The sequence below is a fragment of the Accipiter gentilis genome, chromosome Z (assembly GCF_929443795.1).
Source record: "Accipiter gentilis chromosome Z, bAccGen1.1, whole genome shotgun sequence".
Classification (NCBI taxonomy): domain Eukaryota; kingdom Metazoa; phylum Chordata; class Aves; order Accipitriformes; family Accipitridae; genus Astur; species Astur gentilis.
In genome coordinates, this window is record NC_064919.1 from 38,204,555 (window position 1) to 38,228,005 (window position 23,451).

Sequence of the window (23,451 nt, forward strand, 5' to 3'; positions counted from 1 at the left end):
AAGTTTTGATATGTAGATACAGGTATTAATCTATCTCTAGATATAGAAATATCCATAGATTCAGGTAGTTGGATACAGAAGCAGCCTGACTGTCAGAGATGTTGAGTTTTAACTGTTTTGACTGATTTTCGCCATTACTGAGTTTTTTGTTCAAAATAAAGTTATTGTTGACTGTCAACTTAAGTGTAGACATAGGAACCTAACTTTGAGCAACACAATTTGAAAAGCACAGCTGCAGTTTGCAAAATTGAGCTTTATTATGCTTTTAAAAATACATGCAAAACAGACTGTAAGAAATTATCTTTCCCATATATGTATTTGTATCATTGACACATTTACAGAGAAATAGCTATACTCGTCTGCAGTTTGTGGGTAGCTGCATAAAATATGGACATATTTTTATATTATTTATGGTATAGTTTTACTATCTGTGGTAACATTTTCTGTCCTGTTTGTTCAAAAATGTTCACTTTACAGGAAATTTTATCTAAAAACATAATATTTGTTTAATAAGAAACTACTTTTATTAAATTTACTCTTAACAAGAAAGATACAATGCTTTCCCTTTTCTTTGTTACTTATTGTTTTGATAAAAGATAATAGGGGGTTTTCACTTTGTATTGCATTTCAGTGTTACATATTCTTTATTTCAAACATGATTTATGCGAGGATCACCTCAGTAGTTTCATCGCAAATGCTGCCTTTTTTCTCTGTTAGATTAGGAAAAGAATCCATGAGGTAACTGTTCAAAACTATTGCAATAAAAAACCCACAGTGCACTGACTGATTTTTAAAGCCTTTTTTTTAAAACCTCTTTCTCTCTTCTTTTTTTTAAACTTATTTTAATGAAGTTCAAAGTATCTGTTAGATGTTCAACCATACAAGCAGGACATTTAATACCCCTCCAATGATAGTAAATAGAAATTAATGGCAAAAAATAGCATTGTCCCAAAAAAGCAGTCACGAGGTCCTTGAGATCAGCTTAGATTCTGTCATTCAGTTTTCATGCTTTAGTAGGAAAGTTCTTTAAAAATCATCTCTGTTTTTCCTGCATGCATATTAAAGTAGGCATCTGTGTTCCACAGTCATGAAATTATGCTGATTTAAATCAGCCTCGGATCTTATTGGGCAGATGGGCGTATCATACCAAACTTCCTAGTGGTCTGGAAATTGTCCAACAAAATACACTTGCAATTAGAGATGACAGAAGATGCAGTTTATTATGTACTTTGCATTTCCATTTACTCTTAGTCTCAAAATTTATATGGTAGTTTAAAACCAGAAAAAAAAACCAGTTTTGCTTAGTCCAATTCTAAGAACAGACCGAGGCCCCAGAAAGATCTTAATTTATGCAAACACATTGCAACAATGCCTAGCAGAAATCAAGCCTCACTAATCTTTTGCTGGTAGCTAGATAGCTGAAGAAAGAAACAGCTCAGGAAGGAATAAAGCACTGACACAGTGAAGTAGTACTGCATCAGCATTTTTAGTAAGTTAAAAAGATATGGTAATTTTGTGCTTGAAATTTAGAAGATTAGTCAACTCTTCCTCTAGCAAGGTATCAAGGCTTCCATTTCTGCCAGACTATAATGTTCCAGGGTGCATTTATAGTTAATTTTTCTTAGAATAGCATTTGTAAACTGAACAGTTAGTAACTGAACAACAGCCTACAGGATGCCTAGGCTTAATTGATAGTCTGTTATATTTAAAATAGCTGTGAAAAGTTGACAAAAGATCATAATAGTGTCAATGGTTATTGTTAATAAGGAAACTTAATTTTTTTTTGTCTATTCACTGAATAGATGGTAGCTCAAAGTCTTTTTCCTGATAACATATTTTCTTCAATTTGAAGAAATGTTATACATCAATGTTTTTCCTTGGTGTAAGATTAAAGTCATAAACCATAGACATAATTGTTTATCTTGAAATACAGCACTTTACAGGATGTGGCATGGGTATCATATTTGCCAGAAGTGAATACTTTTCCTGTATTATATACATTCTGTAAAAAATTTCAGCAAGAGGTGATATGCATCTTCTTATTGTGATGCTAAATACATGTGTCACATCAAAGCTTTAAATTATTTATATACTTAAGTCAAAGGACCATGACATGATGCTATGTCTAGATCCAGCTTCTTGAAGCATGGTGCTAGAAGCGTTGGAGTGGTAGAGAAGAAAGCAGCTCTTTAGCAGAAGTTACAAACTCAGCTGGACAGTAGCATGCAGTGTATGTTCATATCCGTATATTAATATATATGTTGTAATTTTTATCCAACTGTTTTAAGATTGAAACTGTATTCTGAGTTGCCCACATCCTAGAGAACAAGTAATGATTCACAAAAGAGAAATATTCATTGTGTAAACATATTCCTTTTGATTTTTTCTTTTTTTATATTTGAATTATTAGCAGGAAGATTGAGGTTTCCTTGTCTACTGGATTTTTCCTTTGAAGGCAAAGTTTTTCCAAAAGAAATCATCTTCTGCCTTTTACCATCATAGTTTTTCTGTAGCTGGGTTACTTGCCTTTCAATTCAGTTTAGGCTAAATAATTAATTTACAAGTAGAACCATGTGTCTTATCCCATTTATGCAATGATCTGTGAAACCCTCATGTTTTAAAACACATTAAAAAGTCATACAAAACTTACTATTTCACTAACTGGGGTTTCAAAAAAAAAAACCCAAACAACATGTAGTAATGCAGGGGGTTTGCATTAATTCTATAAACCAGCTTATAGAACCCTGCTACTAGTCTGTTTGTTTATATAATTTTCTCTATAAAGATAGCGAGATAAACTTCTTTTGTTGAATAAGTGCAATACAAAGTACTAACAAAGTAGTGCAGCTTCCATCTCCCTGTCTGTGATAGTCAAATGAGTAATGTTATGTTCACTTATCAAATACATCTTTGTGATACTGTGATATGCAAAATTTCAGATTAGACAAATTGTTGGACAATCATTGTACTATTAAATGCCATATAAGCTTTTAAACCTTGTCATTTCCAAGTCCATAGTTGAAAAAGTTTTGATCGTTCTTACATAGTATTGCATGCAGTGATGACAAAAACGAAAACAATGGAAATAATAGGGAGAATAACACTTTGTAATTAATAATGATTTTTAATGAATTCTTATTTTTATTTTTAAAGTAATACAAACCATTATATGTTTGTGATTTATTTGCTAGAGTGGAAAAAATCTATAGGATAACAATTGAAGTAAATTTACAAATGTTATGTAGTGATCATTTATAAAAATATGAATTTTTAAATAAGTCAGATGGCACCCTGGTCCCATCACACATCACAGGTATAAACTCACAGCAGCATTCAGAGATTTACTATCTCCTTCACAAAGTGGAAGTTTTTCCAGTAATTTTCTTTCTGTCATGATCTTAAACTGGTACTGTTATCCTGGATGTGCAGTTTACACTCATCATTCCTCTGCTGCTTGTATCTCTTTGGCTGAACTGTTAACCTTTATGCTTTGGGATTCTATTTATTATACTGAATATTCAACAACCTACCCCTGGTTCCTTGGGTACTTGCTTTTGTGGTTTTCCTAATCCATCTTCTATTTCCTAACCTGTCTCACTGTTAAGGACTGTAAAACTCTAAACAGTAGTAGTTCTCTTTAATCTTTTTAATTCTAGCTTTTTTTTTTTTATTCACAGATAGATCTGAAGTAATTCTCCACATCTATCTGAACTCACCCAATTAATTGATCCTATACTAAGTTTTTTATACTACTCAGTCTTTGTGCCTGCATTGCCTGTTTCTAGTTTAATAGCATCATTCTTTTTCAGCTGCACTACCATGCATTTAAGTGGAATGGGATGGTGATAACCAGGTCATCATCTGCCTTTTGCAAAGCACAATGAAAATAATGAATAAATAATAAAAAGCTTTCCACCTGGAAGAGTGTGGGGTCACTGAGCAAATTCATGATGCCATAATGTAGCACATGTAGGAGAATGTTGGAGTCCTATAGTGTGAAGAAATATAAAATAACAATTTACAATGCAGACCTAATGCTTTCCAGAAGGTGTGTGCATAGCCTTACTTAACTTATCTAATAGAGCATAATGACTGTAAGAGTTGAGACTTAGAAGAGCTTTTATTTCTTAATAGTTAGCTACAGTCAAATCAAATCAAATAAAAATGTGGTGTTTGGTACTTTTTCAGTATGTGGGTTGACACTGGCATGCATTATGTGCCTGCAAGAATATAACTTACTCCCTTGGTGGCAGAAGAGATGCTTTCATCTATCTTGAATCCAGCTGTATGCATATAATTGCAGCAGTAGTGAATCGTAAAAGAATTACTTTTTAACTGAAAAAATGGAACTAATATTTGTCTCCTGCTTTCGCTGGCCTGAGTTGTTAATTCTGACTTCTAAGCACAAAGAAATTAAGGGTTTTTCTTTGTACTATTCCTGCTGCACATTAAATATCAACAGGGGTCGTCTTCAACATTTAGCAGAGATTGTTCCAACTTTCTGCATGATATCACAAAAAAAATCTGGCTGTGTTTTTTAAACAAGTTTTAGATGTTTTATTAGATAAAAATATTTTTTCAGTTGACTTGACAACCATGTATAATGTTGGAGTTTATTTGACCAAGGCTCTTTGTCAAAATACTTTTAAACTGAGATTATTAAAATATAGTTTAGTTGCATAGTGTGAGTTGAAATATTGCTAATATTTTAGTTAGGGAATGCATTACATAGGATGCTTCCTACTTTCGTATTATATCTGTAATTTATAGTCTTTAACTAGAACGGCTGGGGCATTTTTATGTATCAGTGAAAAAAACTCACTTCTGTTCTTAAAAGAGAATTTGATATTTCCATATAGATATGATGTACTACTTCTTAAAGTACAGCATCTTCTCTGTTAATTCTGTTTTATTAGACTGTTGTAAAGTTATCCTCTTAGCCCAAACTCGCTTGTCTTCCTGCCACAAACACACGTTGTTGCTTTACTCTTGCATGAGGGTGAATGGTCATGGCTGTGGGACAGAGGAGCTTATGGACAGAGAGGGCAATATGCCCAATGCTAGCATAATAAATTCTGTAAGAAGAGCACAGAACAGCACCTTACACAGCCACAGTTTCTGCGGTGCCTTTGTTTTAGTGAAAGGATGTAGTTGTCTCTTTCATGTAGACAGTACAACAAGGAAGGCTATAAAATACCATGACCACCAGTGTGAGCATTGAATATTGTTATATCCTTGATTGTTAATGAAGTAGATATACATGATTACATTACTTACTCTTTTGCTGGATAGGAGGACAGCAATGACTGTTCAGCTTCTTTCTTTCACCACACACATAATGTGATGTGGTCAAAGAAATCAGAAGTCAATACTACTGCGTATCTACTTTTATGTGGTCTGGTAATTGATAGTAGGTCAGATAAAAGTATGAAGTCATTACGATACTGGAGAAGAGATCAACAGTACATATTGAAGAAAAGATTTCTGAGAACGTTTAAAAGCAGATTCTGTAGCTACTTTAGCATACTCCTCACATATTGTCTTGCAATTTAATTAGTTCATGTTAACATAATGACCTGTACTTCCCTTTTGAAGTAGCTATTCATTCTGATAGTCACAGGCTTTGATATTGGTCTTCACTACTTGCTAGATGTACTTCATTTGGAGGTGGAAGCATACTGAGGAATGAATCCTATTGGATTAGAGCAGATACTTAGAACTGCATTTGAATGTCAAAGCAGAATAGAAGTGTTACAAAAGTATAGCAGCTGAAATATGGGAAGACAGTTCGAATTAGATTTTTTTATTAGAGCTTAATGTTGCTGATATACATAGTTGTTGTAAGTACAACAGTTTTTACCACTGCTTACCTTAAAAGACAATGTTGTCCTCAGAATTCATGTACTGATAGACCATACAGAATGCATCTGTGGTAGTAAATTAGAAAAAAAGGTTACACTGATGTTTGTATGTAATGGTGGCTAGTGGAATTGTTTTTTGAAACAGCAAAGATCTGGGTTCAGCTCAGCACACATTTTTCTGGGTGATTTTACAGACTAGATAAAGTCTTACTTCAAGAATTGCTTTTCAGAGTGGATGGGACATAATAATAATCAGAAATGATGTTTTAACTTTTTAAAATTTATATTTAAAAAATGTTTTAAATAACATATAAATATGTTAATTCCCACTCTGCATAAATGGGAGCCATCAATTCTATAATAAATTGTATCAACAAGATTTTGTGTACTTGTATGTTATAAATATTTCAAATCATAGTGTATATATGATACTGATAAACGAGTACTTTTGCAGTAAGGAAGTATATAACCTGAAGACCTGTAAGCAAGATCTATTTCTTGTGCAGTCAGCAAAGTAAAGTGTCATTAGATTTTCTGTGTCTTCTTCCATAGTTCTTATAACTCTGGAGATAAGGACATCTCAAATTCTACATGTGAAACATGCAAGAAGAATTTAAGGAAAGTGCAAAGGCACTTCCGTGTAGTTGTTTTGTCTCATTCAGGCAGTTCAGGAAAAGACAGAAGCTAAGATGAGATCAGACAGATTTGTTTACCTTGGTTACACTGTTTACAATTAACAAAATTATCTGATTCGTGCAGAGGCAGCTGTTCCAGTGCTCCAAATTGTGGGGTGTACACATCACTCTAAGATACTGAGCACTCTGATAGGCAACATAAAGCCCTACATAGCATTTAAATTCATTTCATTAGTAAACACAAGGTAATGCAGCTTGCAAAACAATAAATTTGATGTAGTCATGAGGGGGTTTGGGGATAGAGTGGAGAAGAAAAGTGATCTGGTGTTTTCAGTGATGGGTAGCTGGCCTTTTCTGCCCTTTGGCACTGCAGTGTAGTGAAATATGGAGAAGCATGATGTACTCTAGTTTTCCTACAGAAACCTCCCGTCTGCAGTCTCTAAGTGATTTGACTGCTCTTTGGCTGAAGGAATCAATACAAGGTATAAAGCTTTATTCACTCTAAAGTTTTGCTTTTCTGCAGGGATGCAAAATTCCACCACCACTTTGAATCCAGTGCTCTGGAGAGTAGTCCCGTACTCATTTGCAAATCTTGAAGAACAGCTGAGAGTATTTAATTTATGTCTCTTAAAGCCAGTCAACCATGGATCCACTTAGCTAATTTTGAAAACTTTTTATTTAAGTCTATCTTCTTCCTCTGTGTTTACTGGTTGTGAATGAGAGTGACAGTGGGTCTTTACCTCACTTAAAGCAGTAGCTTCAAGCAGATTTTTTGTAGAATTTTTCATTGCAGTGCCTTATGTGAGAACTCACTGGGATGCAGATGGATGCTGAGTCTTTAAAATAAAAATCCACGTAATTGCTTCATCAGTGGTATTTCTAACAGTAGACATTGAAAACACATTTAGGTGATTTTTCTTTAGACACAATGATTATACATTAAACTAGTAAGCATTTTACTAGTCTATAAAATTTCAGCAAACAAGTTCCATATAGAAATAAGATAGAATCCCTGCCAAAATATCAAATGATTCACTGATATAAAAAAGTAAATTTCCAGTATTTTTTTTGCCCATTAGCAAGAGAAGTACAACCTGTAGTAGTTGAGCAGTTCTGAACATTCAAAAAGTTGTCCAAAGTATGTATTCAACAGCTGATTAGAATGTAATTTCTCATCAAATGAATGAGGCTTTACTTTCACCTTTCAGTATAGAATTTAAGGAGAATGTTCTCCACGCACGTTCCATGTACTTCTGTAGAAGGTGTCATGGAAAAAAAATCAAAGAGATTTCTTATATGTTTTATACAAGAGCTTTTCATAGTGTCTTGCAACAGTTTTAACTTACAAATAATTTGAAAACAACTTGTTATTTTGTTGTGCTTTGGTTTATTTTTAATAACTTCAAAACTCAGCATGGGGATAAACCACGACAATGACCACCCATCCTGTGCAGATGGTCTCCATATCATGTCCGGAGAGTGGATTAAAGGACAGAATCTTGGGGATGTTTCATGGTCTCGGTGCAGCAGGGAAGATCTGGAAAGATTTCTCAGGTACATCATTAAACAAAAAAAACTTTTACTGTATGTCATTTGCAAATAGTTGCAATAAATATCCTGAAATAACATTTTTTTCATATTTTTTACCATTTCTGTGGGAGATTTGTGTTTGCATAATCCATAAAAATAATTTAGATCATCATGAATTATATAAAATGGACATTAAAATATGTTTTCAACAATTACTTTTATTTTTATATTTTTATATGTTAATGTATATGATTATACTTACATATCTTTAAATATGTATTAATATATGAGAATGTTTTAAATATATTAATATACTATGTATTGAATAATGTTGGACAGTGAATGACTTTATGTAGATTCTCTGATCTATGTTGTGCCATTCAATATCAAACCATGCAGTATGATTACGTTATGTTAATTTTTAAAATATAAATTGACTACAAGATATATAGTAGAGAATATTATACCTAGAAACCAAATTAAAACATTTTGTTTCACTCTGTATCTCTTAAATAGGGTCTGTTCCCTATAGCTCTGTTCCTTTATTAAGTTTGTAAATATATCTGTTGGGAATTTACTTGCAACAGTTAAGCAGTCTGCAAAAGGTCTGCTTTATGACACTGGAATAGTTAGTGTAAGTAAGTTAGATGTGTCAGTCTGACACATTTATACTGAATCTAGACAGAATTCAAACCCATGACTTCGTGCTTTAACAGGTTTAAGTATTTTCAAATATTTTTTCTTCAGTTTTTGAGAAAAGTTAAATTTCTGGCTACCAGCTCAGAAATGTATGTATTTTTAAATGTGTATATATATATATAATCTGATGTGATTGATTTGAGGTCCTGCTGGATGTGAAAACTAAGCTACACAACTGCCTATGCATTACAAATTGTCTACTTTTTTATGATTCTTTAAATCTCTATCCAAACTGTAATCAGTTAAGTAAATTTTACACTAAAATATAGCTCAGTACTTTCCTGAAATTCCTATTGTAGCTGATAAATTATATTGTCTTTCTGCAAATGTGCAACATCAGAACACACTATTAACTTATATCAAGCCATATTAATTTACATGGAGTAATTTCTCTGAATGACAGCCCAATGCTGACAAATAAAAAAATCTTAAGAGTCCATGTTTTTATAATGTCAAATGCATGTTTAAGCCACCATGACAATCAGACTCAGCATTGCTCAGCATATGAATCTCTGCATATTGCCAGGTCAAAGGCCAGTAACTGTCTGCTACAGACGAATCCTCAGAGCCTCAATTCTGTGATTATTCCCTCCAAGCTCCCAGGAATGACATACACTGCAGATGAACAGTGTCAGATTCTTTTTGGACCAACCGCTTCCTTTTGCCAAGAAATGCAGGTAAGGATGGGTGTATCTTCAGAAAATATACCTACCAACTCTTTTATCTGTGAGAGATATTTTTGTGCATGTGTTTGAGAGAAGGAGAACATAGCACCTTTGAAACAAGAAGTTTACACTTTGCTTTCCAAAGTTAATATGAACATTTTCTTCATATGTTTATCTTGTAAGGCTTGCTTTGGATCTCCAAACTTCCTGAATCATGTTGTATCATATCATACCACTGATATGTTCCTCGTACTTTAAAAATAGAAAATATCACAGTGTGAAGTCACCTCGTTGCAGTGAATGGAATATTTGCAATTTATTCCACTGGGGCCAGATTTCACATGTTCGTTCCATTGCATTATGTTTTGGGTATTGAACCTCCATATCTGACCTTCAGTAGAGTGCTGTGCCCATACATGCTCCGACGGAGAGTAATGGTGTTAGCTGGGCTCTCTGTACCGCTGAATATACTCTGCCTCCCAGCAGTCCCCTGTGAGTCCAGGCAGAGCTGTGCAGTGCCATGGCACTAGGAGTTCAGTACTTAAGTCAGTTTGCTGAGATTGCTTCATGCCGTTGCTGAGATTGCTTCATGCCATTGAGTGAAACAGTGTCACTATATATTAACCTTGAAAACACAGATTAACAAAATTGAAGAGGTCTTTGTAATTTTACGGCCTAATACTACTAGACATCTGATTGAAGAAGCATTTTAAGAATGGTTTTAACTGAGAAAAATCATCCTTCTGTAACATCAACAGGACAGGCGCTAAACATGTTGGATGCCCTTGAGAAGGTAACCAAGACAAGACGGGTAGATGATATTACTAATACATAGAGAGCATGGAGTATAGGTTGATAGAGCAGGGACTAGGAGAAGCTGTGAAATAAAATTTCATCAGAGTTGGAGCAGACAGATAGCCTGGAAGTGTTGTGAGTTTTTAATATGAAAGCACCATTCCTTACTCCTTTAATTCTTCAGTTCTCTTCATCTTTTCAACTTGAACATAGTACTCTTTCAGTGAGAGTAATCTTTATCCTAAAGATTCTCAAAGGAAACATTGCAATACATGTGTAAGTACCACATGCTGAGAGTGGCAGAGCTGAAAAAAAAAAGGAGCTGTGGGTTAATGGTTATTATTTTAACTGTCTTATTGAATACATTTTCACTCTGAGAGATAAGCAGTAGAACTCAATGTAACAATTCTACTGTCCTGGTTTCAGCTGGGATAGAGTTAACTGTCTTCCTAGTAGCTGGTACAGTGCTGTGTTTTGAGTTCAGTATGTGAAGAATATTGATAACACACTGATGTTTTCAGTTGTTGCTCAGTAGTGTTTAGACTATAGTCAAGGATTTTTCAGCTTCTCGTGCCCAGCCAGGGCACAAGAAGTTGGCACAGGACACAGCCGGGGCAGATGACCCAAACTGGCCAACGGTGTATTCCATACCATGGGACGTCCCATCTAGTTTTAGGAACTGGGGGAAGTGGGGGCAGGGAATCACCGCTCGGGGACTGGCTGGGTGTCGTTTGGCGGGTGGTGAGCAATTGCCCTGCGCATCATTTGTACATTCCAAACCTTTTATTACTACTGTTGTCATTTTATTAGTGTTATCATTATCATTATCAGTTGCTTCTTTTCTGTTCTATTAAACTGTTCTTATCTCAACCCAGGAGTTTTACTTTTTTTCCCGATTTTCTCCCCCATCCAGTGGGATGGGGGGGGAGTGAGTGAGCGGCTGCGTGGTGCTTAGTTTCTGGCTGGGCTTAAACCATGACATCTACAAATGTTCTTAATTGCTTCCAAGTGCTTTTTCATGAATTGCAATCTGTTTCTTGTTTTTTAATACTTCATTTTCAATTAAAAGATGTGATTTTAGTTTCTTGTTCTCTAGAAACCTATTCTGAACAAGAAAATGATACAGCATTAGTCCACTATTTCTTCTAGGTCTTCTTTACCAGGTAAAAGAATTTCAAAAGTAATTGAAGAGATAGTCAAACCTGGAGTCTTGCTGTTGTGTAATACCTTTATATGCTTTTCATTTCTCCAGGTACTTCCCCTCCTTTAATACCCTTGTATTTAGTTCTAATTCAGGCATTTAAATTCAGATAGCCAAGTGGTCCCTTGCCTGTTGCATTTCATTCACAGATGCAGTGAATATTCTTCTCTTGGGGTCCTGACTCCAAGGTTTCTTTTGTTTTCCTTATTATTTTAGAAATGTTAGGAAGTTAAATTCAGTTAGTGCTGCCCTGGTAGTGTTCAACTGTTTGCACAGAGGACTTGGGCCCTGGGTGCTGGTACCTAAATGTCCATTTCTAATCATCTTCAATCATTTTCTCCTCTTCTGGCATTTTGTATTTCAGCTAAATGACTTGCCATCCTTCTTTTTTTCCCACTTACGGGATCATTACTTCATATTAAAATGGTTAGTTTAGAAAAATTTCTATTAAATATTAGTATTAAGATACCATTGTAACTTTAATCCAAAGAGACGCGGTTTTGCTTTGAAGAAAGAACTTACTAATGATGCAATCAATACAAAAGGCCAGTGGTCTTTTCAACTATTCTTTTTTTCTGACAAACTGCAATTTAATTTTCGATTTTCTTCATAAACCAAGTCTGTTGCTTGGTAACCTTATGGTCTTAACAGTAAGAAAAAGAGAACTTGGTAACAGTTTCTGAGAAGAGAGGAAGTGGACGAACCTTCTGCAGTTTCACCAAAATCCTCTGCAAAACTGGTAACCCTGAACCAGAAACCATGTAAGCAGATACTGAACCAAAAAATTATTCTAATGCATCTTTTAAGAGCTTTGGACCTATCAGAAGTTACATAAAAATGAATAAAAGACACTAAGGACAGAATTGTGAAAATCTGATGAGGGCACTGAGGGAGAAGCTCTCCAAAGCTCCACTGCCAACCTCTGTAAAGTCACCTTGTTTGTTTTCCCCTGTGTTCTTTTGTTTGGAAGCAAAATTTACACTCCCACCCTGCCCCCCAACAAAAAAATCCAAGAAATTTGTTCCTCAGACTGTAGACCTGAAGAACTAGCTGCAGTAAGCTTAGGCACTTTATTCAGATCTCCTGCTTTTGTTCCCTGCTGTGGGTCTTAAATTTAGCTATTCTATTAGGGAAGTTTACAATATCCTAGTCCAATTAAATAAAATTTCTACAGTGAAGAGGGAACTCAGAGCAATGCGTAGAGCACAGCCCAAAGGATAAGAAAGCCATCCTGCTCTTGCTTATGTTTCTCCTATGAATGAAGAGAGAGAAAAAAAAAATGTTGCCATTTAATTTGGGCTAGAACCAAGCTATAGAAACTTTCCAGAATTCCTTCATGAGTTTTAGTACATGGACTGTGCAACACCAACATTGTCCCAACTGTGAAGTGCTGTTAGTCTGTAGCAAATTTCATCATTTCCCTCTGAAGTACAAGGATGTTAGATGTAAATACAAATATGTTGAATTTAACCTATGGTGATTCAAAGTTCACTGTGTTGATTGTGCAGATTATTGTGGCTGCCATTAGAGAAGTCAATATTTAGAAGAATTTTCTAAATTGAATACAATATTTCATTAGTTACAGTATTAATTTATTAAAATAATTATTTTATTATACATTGGCAACCACTGAATTTTCCACAAAATCCAAACTACATTCTTTTATTTCTGTATACTCTCTTCTACTCTGCCAATAACTGGCAGTTTACAGTGGTTACAGTTGTTCACAAGCCAGGAAATGAGAGAGAAACATACTCCTTGAAGGTTCATTTAAACTTCAGTAAATCCAACAATTTATAGTGCAGGATTTCTTGGATACATTCTACTTGCTGAACAGTTCATGCACTTCAGTGTAACTATGTAAAGACAAATTATGAACTATGTCAGAGTTACATTTTTGTGACTGGAAGATAATTTGATGACCAGACTTCCATGCAGTCTTTTACGTTAAGCAAGTGTGTTTCATACATAACATCTATTCAACTAAGAAAACAATTGAGTAATGATGGAAAATAATTTTCTTAATGATCTAAAAATAATCTACAAATACCAGAAGTACAATCAATAATGCATTTCTGCTGACATGTAATTTTCTACAAATGTTGTTACTGAGCAGCACTTTAGGGTAATTTACAGTCACATTACATGGCAGCCTCTGAGAAACACTGCAGATGCCAGTGATTTTCCCTTGCTATCAGGCATTCCTCTATAATTTAATGGCTAAAGCAAAGAACTGAAGGGAGCATTGAGGGCCTACTCCTGTATTTTCCTAAGTGAGCCGCTCCCACTCCTCTTTCATGAATGGTGTCCAGACTTTATTTTTTCCTTTTCATCTTTATTTCAAAGACTTTTTTTCATACCCTAAGCAAAATTTATAGAGCCTGAGTAAAGTGTGAGTGGATCTCAGAGTACAAGATTTATACCATGTCGCCATGCTTATCTTGTAAGGGAGCCAAGTTTGCTTTTATGCCCATGATGTCTCACACAAGAATCAATTAGACCCTAACATTGTTTCACATAACAGATAGTGAGATCATGGCCCAGAAGTAGTTCTTGATGATTAAATGTGATTGTAGAACTTGACAATTTAATATAATTGTTGAACTATTAAATGTTGGCTTTTAAGATTAAAGTCCAGGATGCGGATGCTATCTAGTCAGTTCTACTAAAACAATTCTTGTCATAACACAGCTGTGATCTTTGCAAAGTAGGAGACTGATTATATTTCGTGATGATTTTTAAGGCATTTCAGGAAAAGAACAAAAGTTGTGGAAATATTATAACTGGTGAAATATCTGTCCTCGTCTCCACCACCACACATTAAACAATCTTGACTTTGCTGAAATGCAGTTCTGAAATGCTCTTTTTGTCTCTGTTCTTTCCTCTCAGCGGGACCTTCTTTCCAGATGCTTATGTGACTGGAAATGCATCCCTCTGATGCACACAGACCTGCCTCATGCTTTTCATTCAAAAAAACACCCTAAAAGCTGGAATGACCTCCTCTATTTCTGTAGTACATTGTGACTTTCATGTTGTATTTTGCAAGATTTTGCTGTTAAAACCTCATGATTAACACATTCTTTCAGAAAAAATCCTTTGTGTGTGCCTTGCAATATTTTGTTTTCCAGTGTACACACAACGAAATATTTTACAGATTGTGAATAGTGGGATATCACAAGTCTAAGTTTATGATCTCCAATAACTCTTACTTCCCTTGGCTAGTCTAAAAAATTGTAATGGCTGTTGAACTTTGCTTATGATAGATAACTAGTAAACCTCTGTGAGTGTTAACTTAGCTGTCTTGATTTTGACTGAATGAAACTTTCTCCCCAGAGGAATAAATTTCTGGTTTAGAAGTTTGTGCTCTGATTTTGGAGTGCCTGCAATATTGACAGTGGCCTCCAGATTTCTGTTAGTTTTCAAATAAGTCTTGATCTGCAGCACTGCATGTTGTTAATGAAAAAAAGTTGTGCATCGTGGTTTTTTTCCCGGCCACATGCAGAAATCCCCAAATGTCAGAAGTTGAATGGTGACAGTAATCTCCATTTCTCTTACTTCTGCAGCAGAAGTACAATCTGAAGAGTAACTAGAGTCTATTTGTGATTTGACTGAAACAGCCCAGAAAAAAACTTACAAATCATCCTCCAATTTTAGTAATTCCATATCTCCATTTTCTTGGGTTTGGGGAATCTCAAAGTCTAGGATGAAATGTTATAGTAATATTGAATGCTTATTTTAAAAATTGGTGAAGAGAAGTGAGTGTTTTTAGAATACAGTTCGCTTAAGGCTCAAAGATGTTTCTAGCTGTGGAAGTTAGGTTCATGGTTCATAAGGAGGTAGTATACAAGTATTTGCAGAAACTTGCAGTTGTATACAAAGGACATTATTAAGTCAAGCATCTTGATTTAATTTACTTTATTTCTTTACATAGGTCAAGTGCCTCTGTGTGTCAGATACCCAAATCCTTGTAGATCTGACTTCAAGTCTTCCTTCTTTCATTCTTCCCTAAGAAGAATTGTTTCTGGATTTGTAAGGAATTGTGTTTGTTGTTCCTTTGTAAGGAACATGGTTTGTTGTCAGCCATTCCGCAGTTATATGCAAATGAAATAGAGCACAAGATCAAAATGTTTAGGAAAAAAAACAGGATAACATACTTTGAATGTGATGACATAAAGGAAAATTTCACTTTATTTTTTGAAAACCTGGATGGCTTTCCTTCAACTGTAGTCATTGACAAATGAAGGTCTAGGGATATTAAAAAAAACCTATGTGAATTAGGAACATTAAACCAGGATATATTTTTCTGGAGTGTTTCCAACAGTATAGCCTGTCATTTCATAGTTGGTGTGGAAGCACTTTGTCACGAACGTCTGATACTCTCTCATCTACATTGTCTTCCAAAACAGGCCCAGAAGGCTTCTTGGTATTTAGTTCTCAGCTCTGAAGTTACATCTTAAAGTGCGTGTTTCAAACAAAAACAAAACAAACAAAAAATTCTCTTTCTCTCTTGAACAAGAACAGAAATTACAGTTTGATATAAGAAAAATGCCTGTTAAAATTATCCAGGAACAGGATAGGACTTTTGTAGCTATATTTTAGTGCATGCATAGGCTAATTGGTGTCTTGTTAGTTCAGCTTCAGCACAAAACTGTTATAGGATGAATCAGGAGTGAGTCAAACTGCTGCACATCCTGTGCAGTGCTTTAGACCTCTACAATCTTTGACTTTTTTTAAAAGCTGATGTTACAGACATTTTTACATGCAAGACTCCCACTGGAACTGTCCTGTTCCTTGGTTCAGACACAATCTTTGTTTGAATTATGTTTCCTGTGCTGTAAGACTTTTTTCAAGGTAGCATAAGATTTATCACACATTTTTCATGCATAGCGTAAAAGGCACAGAGACCCTTACTGGGTCTACCAATGTAACAAATCATTTCAGTCAGAAAAAGCACATCTTCTGGCAATGCTGGTTTCAAAAAAACAGCCTGTGTTTTCTCCTCCCTGCAACCCATCCCCTTCTCCTGATCCTTCTTGCCCCTCTTTGGGAGTACTGTACATATTTTGGGGGAGTCAGTCTGCACATGCAATAACAGTCAGCCCACAGCTGAGCCCCACATGCCCTCTGTTCACTTCCACCCAGTTTACAGGTAAGGGGGCAACAAGACAGCAAGGAAAATGAAGTAATGACTGAAAACCATGGGAGAAGGAGGACTTTTTAGAGGAAAATAGGGAGAGCTGCCAGGGAAATGTGAGCCACCATACTTTAAGGCTGTACTTTCTTTTCAAGAAGGTAAAACTATTTTGTTCTGATGCTTGCTAGGGACAGAATAAGTAGCTTTTCTTTCCATCTCTAAAATTCACTACTGACTAGTACCCCTCTCATCTCCCTTTCTCTTCATCTTCCCAGCAAAACTATTTCGTCCTGATTTGTCAGTTTACTTTGTGTCTTCTTTGTGGATATCAGGTTTGATTACTTTTTTGAGATATTTCTAGAGAAATTAATGAGTTCTAGAGGATTTCTGAATCATTGGAGAGCATAAGATAGCAGCAGTCATTGGGATGGTATAAACAAGGGGGATTTCAAAATCCTAGAGAAGCCTCAAATTTTCTTACAAACACATTTTTACAAAATTCCTGCGAACATAGTTCTATGTAGCTGCACAAAGACACATTAGTCTTCGTATATAGAAATGGACTTATTTTAAAACCTTGGTTTTTGTTACTAGTGACAGTGTTATTTTTCTCCCTTTTATGTAAAATGAATGAGCACTAAATAAAAGGAGTAAAAATATGAAATAATTTTAAAAATAATTCCCAGTAAGCTCACACCTCTTCCAGTCTCTGGGGGGAGTGTATCTGTGCAGTGGTTGCTTCACATCGTGGGGCAAAGTTGTTCATATGTGCTTTGTGAGATCTGCCATACGCAAAGACTGTGACCCCTAGGTTTAGACTTAGAGGGTTTTTCCCCCCACCATCTACACAGCAGCTTGACTTGTTCCATGTGTTCATGATTAGTGGAAGTCTAAGCAGAATCTGCCCACTTTGGTTTTTGTGCATGTTTAACCTGTCTTTAAACATGCTTCAGTACCATCAAAATGGTAACCTTATGACATTAGAGGGTTGCATGCATAAAATAATTTTGCATAAGATAGATTTTGAGCTTACCTATGTGTTTGGTTTTCAGCATGTCATTTGCACCGGGTTGTGGTGTAAGGTGGAAGGTGAGAAGGAATGCAAAACTAAACTGGATCCACCAATGGACGGAACAGACTGTGACACTGGAAAAGTATGTTGCTGGTAGAAAAGCAATATAAGTTATACTGAACACCTAACAGTTAAAGAAACAAGCTGAATAGGTCTTTGCACTTTTTTAAAGTTCCTGCTTACCTCAATTATCATAAAAATCATACATATATAGTTTAATATAATATAGATATGATAAAGGAGTACATTTCCCTGAAAACACTGAATTTAAAAAAAAGATTTAGCCAAAGCCATAGATGTTTTAATGCTTACACTGTTTTATTTCAGATTCATTCTGGTTTTGTACCCTATTTATGAATGGAATGCCATTGTTGCTCTGTGTACTGTAAACAGAAGCATAAGCTTTCAAAGTTACAAAGTTCTCAGCTATGATTGAAGATTTAAAAATAGTCTCATCAAAGGAATTGATAGAGATTTTTGATAAAACTTTTCAGGATAGGCCTAGTAAAGAAATATTTATAGTGTAAGTGCATGTAAAAGAGTGATAAATGTCATTAAAAGTATGTCATCAAAGATAAATTAAATGGTTGCCTGAAGTCAGACTTGCATTAAATGTCCCTCAGGAGCTTTCCTGTTTGAATAACCTCTTCATCTCTGTATATAACTGTAAATGAAGATAAATAACCTCAAATAGATAAGAGAGGAGGAGCTGCATATAACTTGGGATTTTCATGATATTGTGCTGACAGCAGTCTCCCACAGGAGTGATTTGCTCTTTGAATCATCTTACATTCACCAGGACTGTCATTATCCTCCATAAAAAAGTAAACAAATCAATCAACTGAGTAAGATAAAATGTTCAGATAATATCATTTTACATGCTAAAGGAAAGACAGGTTTTATTCATTTTCATATCTCTAATGACATTTGCTGTGATCTTTTGATTCTGATAAATGTGTGTAGTCGATATTCTGTCTTAAGTCAATACCTGCAAAGTCAGGGACATGCCTTTTGTTCAATGTTGCATTTTTTACGTTGAGACTGGTGTGTCCATGGTGTGGAATAGGAAAGAAGCACCTCTTATTAAGACTACCCAGAATTTTTAATTGTGAAACCGTTGCCATTGTGAACTGGGCACCCAAAATTAGTGTGTGTTTTATGTATTAATGTCTGACTTGCAAAAGCTAATAATAGTAACTCATTGCAGAGGACTCATTCTATCATTATACTTGTGGGACCATTTATGATATGTTAGTGCCATGGGTCCTGTGAAAGTCCAATGAGGAAGGTAACACTGTTCTCTTTATTGTAGAGCTTAGCTAGTAGGGAGTAAATAATTAGTACAGGTAAGACAAAGTACCGATTCTAATTAGAACAGCTCAATGAGCATTGTCCCAGGCTACAGAGATACATTGTTATGTCTAGCAGACAAAAACTAAGCAGACATCACTGAAATATCTCAGAGGATTAGAAGGGATTATTCTTGTTGTTTACTTTATTATCTATCCAAGATGAGCTTCAGATTACACAAATCACTGGCTTTGTTTTGTTTTACTTATATTATAGAGATGGAGTATTGTTGTCTTGTGCTCCTCTTAGGATCTTAGGAAGTGATGGAAATGTCATTTGCACAGCCCGTCCAACTTGGTTGTTTTTTAAGTCAAGCATCCCTCAGAGTGTCCATAAGGCAGATGCGATCTCTAGAGAAAAATCCATTTTGCCTATATATCTGAAGGAATATCTTTAAATAAATATGAGCATTTTTGGTCTGAGACATCCAAGAGCATTACAAAATCTGTAGTTTCTGACTGTAAATCCAATATAATGATGGGGCCATCCTATGTGAAGACTTTTCAAAGGTGATATAATTATGCCATCATTGTAATGCCATGATTTAAGAGAGAAAGTTAAGAACAACTGATCAATGAAGAGCAGTTTGAAACTGCAAGTGAAGTTTAAGATCACCAGACAAGGATTTAGCACAGACACTGCAAGTAACGGAAGTGTATTATAAAAGTGGCAAAAGCCTTTATCAACTGCATTAGTGACATGTTTTGTTTTCCTCAAAATATGAGACTTCTTCATGAACTTTATGATTGATAACAGTGATTCACCAAGAATTCAGAGTGCAAAGAGAAATGGATTGAATTACTAATGTTATTGACATTAAGTGTTCACTGTCTACTTGTAGCCTTCTTACTTTGCAATTGCTAAAATTTCATAATACATGGGCCAGATATTCAGCTGGTATAAGTTGATAAAATACTAGTTTCTGCTGAGTTACTATGATTTATACCAGATATGGACATAGGTTGCAGAGCGTAACAAAAGTGATTAGGTGGTTTTTGATTGAGAAATTGCAGTTGTCCTGGGAAACAATATTTGCATACAAGATTTTTGAGGTGATTATTATTATTTAAGTAAATACCAGAAGTTCTCTTGGCTTTCTCAGCGCTAGGTTATTGAGGCTTCCATTCTCTCTTTGAATACAAGTTGTGAATAAAATCTCATTTTCTCTATTACCTGTAATATATCCTTCTATTGAAATTGTCACAGGATAATCAGTGACAATGCAGTACCTGCTAGTTATGTGGAAACTGTAATAGTGAACCAAAAAAGTCCTGAGAACAGCCCTGAACACTGCTATGATCATCCATACAGTTCATCTGGAGGATGATCCCTCCAGTGGGTTTGGGCTGGACTCAAAAGCGCTTTCCTAGGCACTGCCCAGGCTCAAAAGAAGGGGCCAGCATGGTCTGGGGACCATTTCCAGCAGGCTGTTACAGGAGGCATCCTTTATTGGGAATGAACTTGTGCCCAAGCTTGTGGGCAAGAGTTGCACCTGCTTCTTGGCCACTGCACCAGAGACAGGTCTCTGGTTGTTGTATTTACTAGGATAGAAAAAAAAGCAATGAGGGACAATAGGAAAAAATATATCTGACACATATGAAAACTATGTATTGAACAAAATGTTTTTGTTGTGCTTCCTGTGTGCTTGGGGAGCAGTGAATTGTTTTGCATATGTCTTGATTTATTTACCTAAGAGCTCAATTTTCACCTAGTGGTGTAAGGCTGGAGAGTGCGTCAATCGAACCTCTTTTGCGGAGCATATGGAGGGGGAATGGAGCGCATGGAGCACTTGTAGCCGTACTTGCAACACTGGAATCAGCAGTCGACAACGCAAATGCCCTGGGTAAAAACAAGTTCAGGTTTCCATTGCTGTTCATCAGAATTTCTGAGCAGAATTTGAATCTTATGAGTACAGAAACCCATTAAGATATAGTTCATCCTATACGTAAGCAATTCATTTTTATGAATACTGAAAACCACTTAGGAGAATAGGTATTTCAAGTTTTTTATTACATGCTAACACTGTTTTTCCTCTTTTCTGCTTCTGTCAAAAGCTTAGATAATATTAATAGGAGAATACAGCTTTCTTTTTAAGCTTCACCTGAAGAAGAAACAGAAGATTAAATTCATGATTGTTGACTTGCAGAGCATCAGTGTGTAATTCTATTCCTTCAATTTTTTGCTGGAGAAAATTGACCTCCGTCTCATTTGGAGAGACAAGGAGTTGCAACTTTTACAAGGAGATCTTTCTAACAGTTTCACAGACATTTAGATAGAATATCTGGAAACAATATTTAGATTCAGTATCTTGTGAAAATGAAAACCTTGTGCCACTGGGGATAAAGGGAGTTTTACCATTGACTTGAATGGAGTCTGTTTCACCATATCTCAGCTAAAAGATGCTTTCCTCTTAATTACTCAGTACTATTTCTCTCTTTTGTGGGTCATTCATACACCAAGAGAATGAATAGGCAGAGAAGTGGGAACAGAGTAGAGCTGAGTAATGAAGACAAGTGTAAAGAAGACTAGACTAGAACAGAGTAGAGTGGGGTATGATAGGGCAAACCAGGGCAGGGCAGGGCAGGATAGGGTAGATGATTCCAGAAAATAATATAACAAAAGGGGGAAATGAAGAAAGATGAAAGACAATATAACAGGTTTGGGGCAAAAAATGATGACAGGAAAGACAGAGGGATTAAAAAAGAGAAGTTTGCATAAAGAAATGTGAGGAAAACTTGGATATGGCTATACAAAAGCATGGTAGTTTAACAGAAGCCTTAGATATGCAGATTGCTTTCATACTTCCTGCCATCTAAACACCACTTCCAGCTGTATGCCTAAAAGCTATTTCTAGAATTTAGGGATGTCTTAATTTCACTTTCATTCATTCATTTTTCCAGGCAAGGTTCCAAATAATTAGCTCAAGTTTCTGCAGTTCACTTGTCTTTTGCATTTGTTCATTAGGACCTGCAAGCACAACTGGAGTGACCAAAAAGAAACAAAGAATATTGTCTGAACTTCACAACACCACACTTGTAACTGAGATTTTCTTGATAGAAAATCTGCAGGTGTTAGTTCCTTTCAGTGGCACTTTTGTCTCACTCCAGCTAGAGAAAAATCACCTGAAATGCATGAAAACTGCAGTTGATGTTCTCCTTACTGAACGTTCCTACTAGTCCTAGTGCTTCTTTGGGGCGAAGTGTAAATTATGGTATAGCACCCATGAGTCTTTATATGTAATGTAACCAGTACAAACAGAAGGCAAACATGCTTTGTTCTGTGACTTTGATTTTTTTGTGGGTGATTTGTTAATGTTACACGTCAACAAATAATCTGCTATTTAAATTGAATTTATGTCTAGTGTAAGTAAACTGTGCTGTAAGTTTGACAAAATATTGCCAACAATAAAGCATAATATTTATGCCATCTTTTCTAGTTCAGGCCTTGAAGGAGAGTGTCATGGTCCCATGATGCAGTATAGAGTATGCGAAAATCCTTCTTGTCCTGCTGGTGTCCCTGCCTTCAGGGACTGGCAGTGCCAGGCTTTCAGTCTCAGATCTTCGTATCAGAAGCATGTGCACCAGTGGCAGGCTGTCATCGATGATGGTAAGTATAAACCATGTTCCATGTTCTTAACATCTGCTCATACGGCTTATAGCTTGTTGGTATTGTTGTTGACTAAGAAAGATATGGTAAAAACTATAGCAAACAAACAAAGAAATGCCAAGCCCAAAATTTTTGGTAAGTAATTTTTATTTCATAGACAAGATCTGGTGGCATTTTCACACACTCTGGAATCTTTTATCTTACATTCCTGTTGAATTCGTCCTTCTTGGTATGTAATGACTGCATTTGAACTGAAATTCAATACCAGTTTGCTCCTATTTAAACAGAAATGTAGTATGAAGTGACTCAGAAGTACAGCTTTCTAGAGGAATGCTACATCATTAAGCATGCTTATATCAGTTATACTTCTACCTACAAAGTCAAAAAGACACTACAGATAATGTAAGCTTCTTTTTTTTAAGGAAGGAGAGAGCACTTTTAGCTTAATACTGGAGTATTTCACATACCAGTGTTTGATTTTGGCAGAAATCTATATGTAACACATACTGCAAACTTAGATAAGGTTTCTGTGAATCCTAACAGCTACTGCATGTGAAGTCCTAGCATACTGCATGCATGCTTCAGTGTGACATACTTACTTAGATACCATATCATTAGGAGCATGCTCAAGTAGGAGTATAGTAATGTTGAACTTACAGTATCTGCAAAAATAATGTTGGTGTAAAATATCAGCAACTAGAAAACAAAACATTCTAAATAAGTTCTTGCTAGGAATGTGAACAACAGCTGCCATTCCACTGAATTTTCTTGAAATTGTTATGATGTAATTTATTTAATTGGGAAAAAAAAAAAAAAAAAAGAAAACAAGAAAACAACAGAAAGACTTCAGTTATGAAAACAGTTAATTTGAGAAAGTAACAAAATCATAGCAACTGGTGATGA

At 35.5% G+C, this 23,451-nt stretch overlaps 1 protein-coding gene across 2 annotated transcripts in view; it reads left to right on the plus strand.

The window, feature by feature from the left end:
* The window catches only part of ADAMTS19 (ADAM metallopeptidase with thrombospondin type 1 motif 19), a 149,100-nt gene that overhangs the window by 84,007 nt on the left and 41,642 nt on the right, over positions 1-23,451 (plus strand). For both annotated transcript variants that reach the window (XM_049796456.1, XM_049796455.1), the window contains exons 9-13: positions 7,910-8,050; positions 9,252-9,402; positions 17,573-17,674; positions 20,655-20,785; positions 22,379-22,548. In XM_049796456.1, coding sequence (XP_049652413.1) covers positions 7,910-8,050; positions 9,252-9,402; positions 17,573-17,674; positions 20,655-20,785; positions 22,379-22,548 — 695 coding nt within the window. The remainder of the gene's footprint in view (positions 1-7,909; positions 8,051-9,251; positions 9,403-17,572; positions 17,675-20,654; positions 20,786-22,378; positions 22,549-23,451) is intronic.